The sequence below is a fragment of the Somniosus microcephalus genome, chromosome 7 (assembly GCF_052327205.1).
Source record: "Somniosus microcephalus isolate GS21.2 chromosome 7, FLI_Smic_1.0, whole genome shotgun sequence".
Lineage (NCBI taxonomy): Eukaryota > Metazoa > Chordata > Chondrichthyes > Squaliformes > Somniosidae > Somniosus > Somniosus microcephalus.
The window spans coordinates 33,786,583-33,800,179 of record NC_140993.1 but is presented as its reverse complement, the minus strand read 5'-3'; the positions used below and the strand labels follow the sequence as shown (position 1 = coordinate 33,800,179).

Below are 13,597 nucleotides of genomic sequence, written 5' to 3'. Positions count from 1 at the left end.
TCAAACTGTATACGCATGTAAACCGTATGCACGTATCTTTTCTCCCCCCTCTGCTTTACACGTACGCATAAGGCTACAACCTGCTGGCTGCATTTTACTACCACTAGCTCCCAGTTCACAGTGGAGGGGGTTGGCTGAGTACAAGCGCATGCGTGCAGCGACTGGGAGGTTGCAGCTTTTTTTTCTCAATCAGGTCGGGAGCAGAGAGAGAACGAGGGGGAGAGAGAGGACAGGCATGGAGGAAACATAACCCACAACAGAGAAGGGAGGGTGGGAGGCAAAGAATGCCACATCACACCCATGGATTTGTCCTTCTAGTCCGGATTTGAGGATTAAAGACCAGAGATGGCCATTCATTTTTATCTGCATTTATTTTGCCAAGTGTGCGTTGGGTTTTAAAAGACGAGTGGATCTGATCTGGACCATCAGAAGACTTTTTGGAGCAACACACACACACACACCAAAAAAAATAATCATCATTAAGAGAGAAGTGATGCACACAAAAAGGGAGAGAGAGGTTGCTGGTGTGTTTTGCAAGGCTGCTCGGCGGGGATTGCAGATTGTTGAGCTGCTGTGCGGGGATGGAGACGGTAAATGGGAGCACTGAGCTCAAACAGCAACAACAGCAGCAGCAATATGTGGAGAAGAAGCGGCTGAACCGGGCTCCCTCCCCTGCCAGACCGTTGAAGGACCTTCACTGCCGGGCTTCTGCCAAGCCGGCGCTGCCTTCGAAGCCGGGGAGCTTGTCTTCTTCCTCGGCGGCGTCTCTTTCCCTCTCCAAGTATCATCACCATCAGCAGCAACAGCAACAGGTCCCCGGGGTGCTGGCTCCTCCGAGCCGGCTCTCCAGGCGGAGCAGCGCCCTGGGCTCCAAGGACAAAGCATCCTCGGGCAAAGCCCCCTCGGCCAAATCGCCGCTGTCCTCCTCTCACTTCAGCAAAAGGGCTTCTTCCAAACTGCACCAGGAGAAAGGAGGAGGCAGCAAACATCAGCAGCAACAGGGAGGAGGAGGAGAGCATCACCACAAGAGCCAAGCCAGGAAAGCCAAGAAATGCCTGGTGCTCGACCCTGGCCCCGGCTCCGTGGGAGCTCCCTCCCTGGCCAAGATCAGCCACACCGACAGCAGCTCCGACCTGTCGGACTGCGCTTCCGAGCCGCTGTCGGACGAGCCTCAGCGGCTGGCCCAGGAGGCGGCCACCACCAGCGACGCCGAGTCCTGCACTGGCTCCAGCGACGCCGAGAGCGGCCGCAAAGCCAAAGGCAACCGGGAGCCGCAGCCAGCCTCGGCCGCCGGAGCGCATCTCAGCCCCGAGCAACAGCAGCGCCGGTCCCCGGGGAAAGCCGGCAGCCCCGCTGCTGAAGGCGAGCCCGGGTTGAAAACCGGCTGCTCGGCCAAGCTCAGGCTCCCCGAAAGCCGCGCCGGCAAAGCCTCCAGCCCGGCCGAGCTGGCCGAGAGCGCCGGCGGCAGCAGCAGCGGGCTGGAGGAAGAACTGCTGCGAGAGATCGAGGAACTCCGCTCGGAAAACGACTACCTGAAGGTGAGAGACATTCAAACCGTTGTTGCCACCGGGTTTTGCCTCCAAAATGACCGATAAGAATGGCATTTTATTTTTTTTGTCACTCAGACCCCCCTCATTTATGACTTTCCCCCCCAATTTGATTGTGATTGTATTTTCTGCCCCCTACATTTTTTGCCCCTCATTTATGATTCTCTCCTAATTTGATTTATCATTGTATTTTTTTGTCCCCTACATGTTTTTGTCACTAAGATCCCCTCATTTATGACTTTCCCCAATTTGATGTGATTATGATTTTATTTTTTGTCACTAAGATCCCCTCATTTATGACTTTCCCAATTTGATTGATTGCATTTTCTGTCCCCTTCATTTTTTTACCCCTCATTTATGAATCTTCCCCCAATTTGTTTTGATTATGATTTTATTTTCTGTCCCCTTAAATATTTTTATGATTCTCTCCTAATTTGATTTGGTTGATGATTGTGTATTATTTTGTCCCCCTAAGTGTTTTTGTCATTTATGATTCCCAGCCCAATTTGATTTGAATATGATTCCCCCCGCCAAAAAAAATAATATTTTACAATAATGTTAGTGCATTGCATGACATCTTTTAAAAATAAATGTCAAAAAAATAAAGTATTTCTTATTTTGCAGGCAGGGTACAGATACAGTTGGTAGTAGTGTGCTGTGCTCGAGTGGCTTTGCAGTCGGTGCTTCTGGACACTTTATTTTTAACGCTGCGGGATCTTGTTTCAAACAGACCATCCATCCTGTCACTATTCACAGATTCCAAATTAGCCAACGGGAGCTGTCTGGCGGAGGGGGGCTGATGTGGGGAGAGTGCGTCAGGCAGCTCTGGTTGGATAGTGGTACCGTTTATTTTTTGTGACACGATGCTAAAGGATGCCGGGTTCCAGATGGATAAAGCTTTTTTTTTGAAAAGCAGTTGGATGTAGTTTTACATAATGAGCATTTTTTGAATGTTGGAAGGAGGGCTGAAAGACGGACAAGCGCACACAGACACACGGTTAACAGAGCACCCACCGTGCACAGTCAAAGAGCCAAAGACACATAGCTGCACAGATAGGTGCACACACTTTTTGATTGTTGATACCAGGAAAATAACCCGTAGTGCACTTTACAGAGGCACCCAGCAATCTTAATGGGGCCAGATTTTGCTGTCAAAATAACGGTGAGGCTCATGACGCTCGCCTGGCCGTTATTTATGCGCAAATGGTACAGCAACTTCAGAGCAGGGGCAGATGTGCAGTTAAATTCAAAAATCCAATAGTTGCTGTCTGAGTTTCGCCCCTCCACCGCTAGCTTCGCGGAAACGGCATCTCACTGTCTGCCTCCCCATTGAATGGCGTGAAGTTGTTGTATTTGCATGGTCGATATGAACTGAACTCGTCATAGAAAGTTAAGTCAAGTCATTTCAGGGTAAAAATTCGGTTGCTTTGCGCCTCCTGTTAGCGCCCTAAGAGCAACTAGCGCCCGGGCGTGGCACCGCCCATGCCTCCCGCGAAATTCAGTGGGAGGTTAACGTCGGTGCTAACCTGTAGCGTCCTGCGGCGCTGCGCTGCCGGCAATGACATCATCACCGTGCGCAGCGCCCCGGCCGCGATCTTCGGGAGCGCCCCCCCTGACTTACCGCCGGATGCTATGTCCGACGGGGTCAGGGGGTCTAACCGGCTGGGGTGGCGCTATTTAAAGGCGAGGTACGGGACGGCCATTTATATTGCTGGCCGCCTGCCAGCGCCTGCCTGCGCTCCTGTCCCTGGCTTCCTAAACCGCTCCTCCCCCCGCAGAGTGCCGGCTGCGCTCCAAGAGCCCGGCCCTTCTCTTGAGCGCTGGGCTCTTTTGCCGGCACTCCCGATCCCCGGGGGCCCAGATGGGCCCCGAGTCGCGCTGCGCATAGCCCCTCCCCTTTAAGGTGAGGAAGGCCTGCAATATGTGCTGCGATATTCCCTCGCAGCCCCCCAAGAAGGATGCGGGGCGCTTCCAGTAGCCCTGCTTCCCTCTTGGGGCGCTACCACTCAATTTCTGCTGCGGGGGCGCTCATTTTTCTTGGACCCCGGCGAAGGTAGTGCCACCCCCCCAGGGGGCGCTACTCAATTTTTAGCCCTTCAAGTCTAAGTACCCCTTTAATGAAGTGATGGGTGTTAATTACTGCCAGTCAACCTCTCTGGCACTGAAAGTTAACTATTACAAGTGTGGAGTCTCATTCCTTCAGCTTTTAATTGTTGGAGATTTAAAAAAAAATTTACTTTTCATTTCTGTCTCTATTTTCTCTCGTTCTTTTCCAGTCTTTCTTTCCCTCCCTTTATTTATCTTTCTGTACCTGATTTGACATTGAATTCACCCTCTCTAATTTATACTTCCTTCTCAGTCCTTGCGCTGTTTATTTCTCAGTCCTTCAATCTGATTGGTTAAGAAGATACACAGTTGCTTGCCCTGTTCGCTCAGGTCTCAGGTGCCCGGTTTCCCTCGCTGCAACGTTATCAGCTCGCACTTGCAGCAACTCTCCACGCAAAAAAATTAAAAAACCTAAACATGCAAAAAGCAAGTCTAACTGACGGCAGACACCATTAGAAGCCCTGCCACAGCAAATAATGGCCCAATAGTAATAAAAAAGAAAATTTACACGGAGTGTCTGGGTGATGTATATCACTGTTGACAAAGTGACAGTTTGCTACAAGTCAGTTAATGTCCTGAATCCGTGTTCCTTATTAGCCAGCTGGGGCTGCAGTAATAACACACTCACACTGCCAGATAATGAACGGCTGGCTATGCATTATTTGTATATATTGCCGGACAATGCTCTGAGCCTGCAGGTCCTTTCAGATTATTCTAATAGTGTTCCGGCCAGATGACTGATCCCCACACAAAGCTGTTGCAACAAAAGCTTATTCATATTCCGCTAGGATCATTTACATATTCTTTGTTACAGAGACTGCAGGAGATATTGCTCCTCGTTTTTATGTTGGAACGTTAATCAGTCATTTGCGGCCACACTGAATGAATCAAACTATATCAGACCTGGTCAGAACAGATCTGGTTCATAATCAGCACTGCTTTGTTTAAACTTCTTGTTGAATCATATATCTAAACAGATTTAAAACAGTCAGTTGAGCAGTGCTAACAGACAATTAAAACCAGACTGCTTCATTCTTGTTTGGTTGCAGTATTTGGTTCGTAGTACTATATTGGGTTTTAAACATAACGGTTTCAAAATACATTTTTAAAAAATAACTTTTCTGTTGCCAGTGGCCAGACTCCAAGTTTGGCTGGAATGGCTCCAAGCTTGGTGTATTCAGCATAGTGCTCTGCTGCACACACACTGGGTGCATGTGTTGTCTACGTGTGCTGAATGTCTATTTATGTACTGTAGATATGTACCAAAGTTTGCATATGTAGGCATATAGATAGCATAGCTAGATATATAATTACATATATTAAATTGATATGATTGCATGAAGTATGATTCTTGATTCCAGTATGATGTGCACAGGCCACAATACATGACACACTTGCATTGAATGACCACCCAGTTGCCTGAAGGCTGAACAGTATATATAATAAATAGAGCAGTGCCGTCACTAGGTTTATATAGTGCATCAGCGGCAATACACTATAGGAAAGATTGAATTTTGATCAATATGCTTTACAGGAAACTTTTTTTTATCCGGCACGGACGGGACCGACGTGGTGCCGGTTCATCAAAAATTCCGGATAACCGAATGCTATAGTAAAAGATACGGAGCTGAGAGCTCCGTATAAAGCAACAAACCCTAGCTTCAAAACAATGGCCACAAGTTGCAAGCGTCTCTGTAGCTTAGCAACAGCTGCAGCCACACCCTTGCACAGCAACACATGGAGGAAGGCAAGTAATAAAAGTTACCTGAACCTACTCCTGAATTTTGCCGGTTAACCGAGATTTCCGGTTATTTAGGTGCTGGTAAATCAAAAGTTTCCTGTAATTAGCTTCTTGTGTGATATTTTCAATTTATCGCCTCAAGTTATTCCCACCACAAGTGATTGACCTGTAATCCACAATACTTCATCTTAGTGTTTTTCACAGTTCAATTGGGCATTTCCCTCCCCTATCATTACTCTTATCTGAGATCATCGCAGTGTTGTGGAGGATAGTGTACAGATAGTTGTTTAATGTGAGCTTTATTTTTTTAATATTCATTCCTGGATGTGGGCATCGCTGACAAGGCCGGCATTTATTACCCATCCCTAGTTGCCCTGAGGTGGTGGTGGTGAGCCGCCTTCTTGAACCGCTGCAGTCCGTGTGGTGGTGGTACTCCCACAGTGCTGTTAGGGAGGGAGTTCCAGGATTTTGAACCAGTGACGATGAAGGATCGGTGATACATTTCCAAGTCAGGATGGTGTGTGACTTGGAGGGGAACTTGGAGTTGGTGGTGTTCCCATTGCACCTGCTGCCCTTGTCCTTCTAGGTAGTAGAGGTCGCGGGTTAGGGAGGTGCCGTCAAAGAAATGCCAGAAGTGAACTATAATGGATAATTTTAGGGGACCACTTCATGAGTATTCCATTAATGAGTTTCGTTGCTGGTTTCTTAACAATATAAAGTTGACTTACATCTTAGCAATGGAGCTGTTTTAGCACAGGCCAGCTTACTGTGCGGTGGCACCTCAAAGCGCCCTGTGACATTACCACGACTGTGACTGATGCTATCGGCTAGCGGGCGGTCGTTAAGAGGATGTGGTGATGCAGTGTTTGTGGCTGCTGATTATCGAGGGACTGTGGAGATTTGTTTTATTTGGCTATTTTGGTGGTTTTACTGTTTCGCCATGGGGTTAATTAAAGGTGTGATGGCAAGAAGCTCCCTTGTGCGAGCGTGAGGATGTTTGGCTTTTATTTGGGGTCAGCTACAGAGCAAGATGTTTGGTGGTTGTGGTATCGAGACACCAGAACGAGTTGCTGTGGTTACAGCTGACGCTCATGATGCCAACACAGTCAGTGGACAGCTGTTTGATTTTCTTTCTTTCCCAACTGCTGACTATTTTTGGGGAAGTAGTTCCGGCCAGGTTGCTAATCTCGTATTTGAGCAAGAAATTCTGCAGTGTGCATATTTATCGTGTCACATTTTTGGCCACATCAGTTGTATAGTTGGCAGCACGGTGGCATAGTGGTTAGCACTGTTGCCTCACAGCGCCAGGGACCCGGGTTCAAATCTGGCCTCGGGTGACTGTCTGTGTGGAGTTTGCACATTCTCCCCGTGTTTGCGTGGGTTTCCTCCGGGTGCTCCGGTTTCCTCCCACAGTCCAAAGATGTGCGGGTTAGGTTGATTGGCCATGATAAAAATTGACCTTTAGTGTTAGGGGGGATTAAATACGTGGGGTTACGGGGATAGGGCTTGGGTGGGATGGCTGTCGGTGTAGGGACCGGGTGCTAGGGTTTGGATGATCAGCCATGATCTCGTTGAATGGCGGAGCAGGCTCGAAGGGCCGAGTGGCCTACTCCTGCTCCTATCTTCTATGTTTCTATAAATAGGGTGGAGTTTACAAATGGTTAATATGCTAGTTATCCTACATGACTGCGTGTGCTACTTTCACATAGGCGTTAACGCTTTTAAATTGAGCGGGTTAATGCCGGTGTAAAAAATAATACACTAGAGGAAAGTAGCACGAACACATTGAGCATTTGTTTACGAAGTTCACCGAATGGAATTTCTACCTTTCCAAGTGTATCAGTTTCTTTCCATTACTTTGTTTTACACACAAATCCATTCAATATTTTTATTCTGACCCTTTAAATTCATAGAAGCGTTTTGAGAATCCTGCAGCTCCATGACGCGGAGTGCTTGGAAAGTTGCTGCATTTATGCTTCACTCTCCCTATAGCTGTATTTTATCTATACATTACCTCTGGACCATGCTGAAACCCCCATAAATTCCCTACACGTATCTGTGAATAATTTCATAGAATCATAGAATCTTACAGCACAGAAGGAGGCCATGCGGCCCATCGTGCCTGTGCCGGCTCTTTGAAAGAGCGATCCAATTCGTCCCACTCCCCTGCCCTTTCCCCTCAGCCCTGCAAATTTTCCCCCTTCAAGTATTTATCCAATCCCCTTTAAAAGTTGTTATTGGATCTGCTTCCACCGCTCTTTCAGGCAGTGCATTCCAGATCATCACAACTCGCTGTGTAAAAAAAAATCTCCTTATCTCACCTCTGATTCTTTTGCCAATTACCTTAAATTTGTGTCCTCTGTTTATCTGCCACTGGACAAAGTTTCTCGAGACTATAATTTGTACTTTAAACTTCAGAATTTACAATATATTCAGAACACAGGTCTAGCCCTCCTGGAGTAAAACTTTCCTTACGGTGATTATTATATGGGCGACAGTTATGGAATGAAAGTGTTGTATTAAAACTTGACTATTTATTCAAGCCCAAGTCCCCCCAAGATTTAAGTACTGTTCCCTGTTCTGGGCAGGAACCTCTAATGCTTCTATCACACGCCTGGATAGTATATAGGAGAAAAATTCAATTTCCCATCTTGCCACAGTGCAATTTCTATCCCTGGGTTGCTAGTCTAGTACTATAACCACCAGGCCACCATACCTCTCAGTCCGCATCACTCCATCACCTCTGATCTTGTTCCTAACTAGATATTCATCCAACTTCTTTATGGAGGAGGTAATCAACTTGGCCTCAATTAGTTTTTCTGGGAGTCTATTCCTCAATTCTAAAGACCCGGATTGTGTCCTCTTTAAATGTTCTTTTCTGTAATGAAAACAAGTTCAGTCTGTGTCTCTCTCGTCATAATTTCTAATCCTGAGTCCCAGGATCATTCTTGCAACTCTTCTCTGTCTCAACTGCAGCAGCGACCTTTCTAAGGTTGGGTGGCCAAAATTGCATGCAGTATTCCAAATAAAGTTTAAGTCATGTTTTGTATAGAGTTAAAATAACCCCTTCCAATTCACAGTCCCTAAGATGCAATCCAGAACCAGATCAGCCTTTTTGATAACAGCTGCAGATTCACCAGATGGTCATAATCACATCCATATATGTTTCTGTCTTTCATTGGTTGTGGTGTAGGTGATAGAGAGTAGGGATAAAGGGTTTGCTCTCTGATTGGCGGGATGTGACAAGTGGTGGTCCCCAGGGACCTGCATTGGCGCATCAGCTGTTCACCGTATATATTCATGGCTTGGATGAAAGATTAGAGAGTTGTATATCTAAGTTTGCAGATGACATTAACTTAGGAGGCACAATGAATTGTGTGGACGGGAGCAGGAAGTTACAAAGGGGCATAGACAAATTAAGTGAGAGGGCAAAACTATGGCAGATGGTGTTCAATGTAGGGAAGTGTGAGGTCATCCACTTTGGATCCGAGAAAGACAACCTGCAATATTTTCTTAATGATGAGAGACTAGGGACTGGAGCAAAGGGATTTAGGTGTCCATGTACACAAATCACTCAAAGCTAGTGAACGGGTACAGAAAGTAATCAAAAGCTTAATGGAATGTTGCCCTTTATCACAGGGGGATTGGAATTCAAAAGTGAGGAAGTGATCCTTCACTCAGACAGAGCCTTGGTCAGACCCTATCTGGAGTGCTGCGTTCCGTTTTGGGCACCGTACCTCGGGAAAGTCTTGGAAGGGGTACAGCGCAGATACACCAGTATGATACCAGGACTTAAAGGGTTAAATTATGCAGATAGGTTGCATAAACATGGTTTGTAATCCCTTCATTTTATATGGTTGGGGGGTGATCTAATTCATGAAGCACGATCTATTGCTTCTAAAGCCATGCGAGCTACTCCCGATGACCCTTGCACGCTGCAGGTGCACCCTGATTGCATCTTGGAAAGTGATAGTGATCCCTTTTCCCACGAATGGTGGCAGAGTAATTGGGCTGTAATTGCTTGATTGAGAAAACATGACTGTGATTTTTAAAGCTCTAAGGCCAAGTCTGCTTTGCATCAGATATAAATATATGAACTGGAACTAGTTTCTTGCAGTGTTTTAAACAAGTTTGCTACCGCAGTTGTCAAAAGCCCTAGTGGATGATGCAGCATGTTGGAGATCAGTGCACAGGCCGATGGAGTGACGAAATGCGCATTTGTACTCAGAATCCTCCACGCAACTGAGTTGACATCAGCCTTTCTTTTGTGGGGTGATTCAGTCCGGAGTGCCATAGGGGCGAGGAGAGGGGTATTGGAGGGAGAGAGTTATCTGTGTATCTCTGAGTAGGCAGCCCAGGGTGACATCAGTCAGTTCCAAGGCTGCAGTTGGCATGTGTGCCTAGGGAAGCTAGAACAAAAACGGACAAAATAATGTGGAAAAGAGAGGCCGCTGCACTCACATAAAGACACTATTAGCTTGTTAAAAAACTGACTTTGGAACTTGCCTTTATAACTTTTCAAATCTGCAGTTTATGTTGGTTTTTGCAAAATGTTAAAATCAGACTGGATTTCTCCAGGTGATTGAATTTAATCCATGAATTAGTTTACGCTGATGTCATCAAAGAGATTTCTCCAATCAACGGACTTTCATATTTCTGTTCCATTAAATCACCCAAACTACATTGTGTTAACCATTTGAATAAAAATGTTATTTTTTTAAATATTCATTCCTGGGATGTGGGCGTCCCTGGCAAGGCCAGCATTTATTGCCCATCCCTAGTTGCCCTTGAGAAGGTGGTGGTGAGCCGCCTTCTTGAATCGCTGCAGTCCGTGTGGTGAAGGTACTCCCACAGTGCTGTTAGGGAGGGAGTTCCAGGATTTTGACCCAGCGACGATGAAGGATCGGTGATCTATTTCCAAGTCAGGATGGTGTGTGACTTGGAGAGGAACTTGGAGGTGGTGGTGTTCCCATGCGCCTGCTGCCCTTGTCCTTCTAGGTGGTAGAAGTCGCGGGTTTGGGAGGTGCTGTTGAAGAAGCCTTGGCGAGTTGCTGCAGTGCATCTTGTAGATGGTACAGACTGCAGCCACGGTGCGCCGGTGGTGGAGAGAATGTTTAATGTGGTGGATGGGATGCCAATCAAGCGGGGTGCTTTGTCCTGGATGGTGTCGAGCTTCTTGAGTGTTGGAGCTGCACTCATCCAGGCAAGTGGAGAGTATTCCAGGCGCATGGGAACACCACCACCTGCAAGTTCCCCTCCAAGTCACACACCATCCTGACTTGAAAATATATTGCCGTTCCTTCATCATCACTGGGTCAAAATCCTGGAACACCCTGGTTTCACAGGAAGTTGCGGCTGCCAATCTTGCCGCTAATCTGATCCCAGGCCGGGTACACAGGAACTCCTGGCATTGGGAGTCTCCATCCCATGTCTCGCCTCGCTCATCCCTCTGGACTTATCAGGGGCGGGCCTAGCCCCTGCCCCTCAGCCTCACGGTACCCCTGATGTAAAGCTGGGCTCCAGCCTAATTTGTGGCCTTTCTGGTGGCATTGGGTGGGAATGCCTTGGAAGGCCCGTGGATTTTAGGCCCGAATATAAGCCCCATCCTCATGCCAGTGATCTCTAAATGTAATGGTTGTACATTGGCGTAACCTCTGGGATATATTTTCTGCTGTTGGAGAAAAAGTAGATAAGATGGGTTCTCCATTTAATACTTGAGTTTACATTTTTGTCAATACTAGTGAAAGGCACACAAAATCCTTGTTCTGTTAGATCCAGATAAGAAGTGTAAAAATAAAGGAGTGTTTAATGTACAGTAGATTGTAGTTTCTTCTTTTGTTCTATTAATGTTTTCTAAGTAAAAGTGTTGTGTGATAACTCAAGGTTGGGGTCTCGTGTGAAAAATGAAATCTAAAAATTTGAAAGAACACTTATGCACATACTAAACCTCCCTAAACCGCTCCACCTCTCCCTCCTCCTTCAAGACAATCCTTAAAGCCTACCTCTGTGACCATTACCTCTCCTAATATCTGCTTTCGTGGCTTGGTGTCAGACTTTGTTCGATAACGCTCCTGTGAAGTGTTGTGGGATGTTTGATTACGTTAAAGACGCTACATCAATGCAAGTTATTGAATATCTCAGTAGCAATCGTTTACCCTTCAGATGTTATAGTTTTAGGTAAAAGAACGAACGAAAGGACTTGCATTTATATAGCACCATTCACAACCTCAAGACGTCCCAAAGCGCTTTACAGCCACTGAAGTACTTTTTGGAGTGTAGTCACTGCTGCAATGTCGGAAACGCGACAGCCAATTTGCGCACAGCAAGCTCCCACAAACAGCAGTGTGGTGCAGTTATTATTCTTGCTCCTATTATCATTCTGATGATCTGTGAGAAGGGCAGGTGACGGTTCTCAGCAACACGCACCCCCCTGTGGTCCTGTCAACAGAACCGCCTGGTGCGGCACAGCTGCTCTACCAGCTAATCTGCGAGCTCGCAACTTCCCCGAGCACCTACCCGTGACTCCAAACACTCGAGCTGCCACAGTGGTGAGTGCTCACCAAACACATCCCACTGATGGCAGCCGTGGCCCCCAATTACAGGGGCAAATGCTCGCGGCAATATGCACCCACTTCTTCTTAGGCAGTCCCTCGGAACCGAGGATGACTTGCTTCCACATTAAAAATGAGTTCGCAGGTGACTGATGAGTCCAATGCGGGACCTACAGTCCCTGTCACAGGTGGGGCAGACGGTGGTTGAAGGGGCGGGTGGGTGGGGTGCTTGGGTTGATGTGCGCTCCTTGCGCTGCCTGCGCTTGGCTTCCGCTTGCTCCTGGCGAAGAGACTTGAGGTGTTCGGCGCCTTCCCGGATGCTTCTCCTCCACTTCGTGCAGTCTTGGGCCAGGGATTCCCAGGTGTCGGGGGGAGGGGGGGGCGGCTGGGGCGGGGGAGGGGGGGCGCACGGCGGGGGGGGAGCGGGGTGGGGGTGGGGTGTTTTTAGCAGGTTCAGTCAGATTTATGGCAGGTTTTGCCAATGGTGTATTACACTGGGGAAGTCCTGAGCTGGTGATCAGCTGCTCCGGCGCCTGCTGATCTTACGGGCAGGACCAGTGGGGGTTAGTGATTCGGAAAGGACTGATGGGGAAAGGAGGAGGGAGTGAGTGCAGACCATGCGACGCTCAGAGCATCAATCAGCAGCAGGGTCATGTGGACCATCTGCATGCCTCTGTTACCCTCTGGGTAGCGGTGGGGGGGGGGGGGGTCGGCGGGGGGGGGGAGGTGGCTGGGATAAGCCTGCTTTACAACAAAGAATTGAGGTTCCACTGTATTTAACACAACAGAAACCTAATTTTTAAAACATTTCTGAAATGGAAAATGACTTAACCATCATGTAAACAATAGCGATCTTACTTGTTACCATGGATGGAAAGTGGCCTTATGGAGAATGACGCGCTTTGAGACTGCGACACAGACTCCATGGTTAGTTAGTGACTGACATAGGAGGTGCGGGGTGGTCTCCAGCTGGTTGCTTTATCCCTGAGAAAATGGGCAGTTTATCTTCTTGATTGCTTTTACAGTGTATGAAGAATGTTACTTTAGGTTCAGAGTATTTCCCCTCTGTCAAATAATAGTATTCTCTTTTAAAGAGAACCCTTGAGCTAACAAAATTTAATGGACTCAGTGTTCAAACATTCAAACTCTGAATCTAGCCATCAGTTTTCCTGTCGAATCGATGGCGGTTCCTCCTGTCAAATAAAATACTGCAGCGGATCGCTTATAAATAGGAGGGGCGTGGCCGAGATTCAACCCCGTCCATCTTATCAGCAGGGGTGAGAGGTAACATAAATCTGGCAAGAACACAAAAGATATATATCTAGAGTTCTACAAGGCACAAGTAAGGAGTGTGATGGAATACTCTCCACTTGCCTGGATGAGTGCAGCTGCAACAACACTCATGAAGCTCGACACCATCCAGGACAAAGCAGCCCACTTGATTGGCACCCCATCCACCACCTTAAACATTCACTCCCTCCACCACTGACGCACCGTGGCTGCAGTGTGTACCATCTACAAGATGCACTGCAGTAACTCACCAAGGCTTCTTCGGCAGCACCTCCCAAACCCGCGACCTCTTCCACCTAGAAGGACAAGGGCAGCAGGCGCATGGGAACACCACCACCTCCAAGTTCCCCTCCAAGTCACAC

The 13,597-nt window shown here is 47.5% G+C and overlaps 1 protein-coding gene across 5 annotated transcripts in view; it reads left to right on the top strand.

Annotated features, from left to right (window-relative positions):
* The first annotated feature begins 218 nt into the window (after positions 1 to 218).
* The window catches only part of mtcl1 (microtubule crosslinking factor 1), a 243,273-nt gene continuing 229,894 nt past the window's right edge, over positions 219 to 13,597 (top strand). For all 5 annotated transcript variants that reach the window (XM_085992382.1, XM_085992380.1, XM_085992381.1 and 2 more), the window contains exon 1: positions 219 to 1,538. In XM_085992382.1, coding sequence (XP_085848508.1) covers positions 582 to 1,538 — 957 coding nt within the window. In that variant the 5' untranslated portion in view covers positions 219 to 581. The remainder of the gene's footprint in view (positions 1,539 to 13,597) is intronic.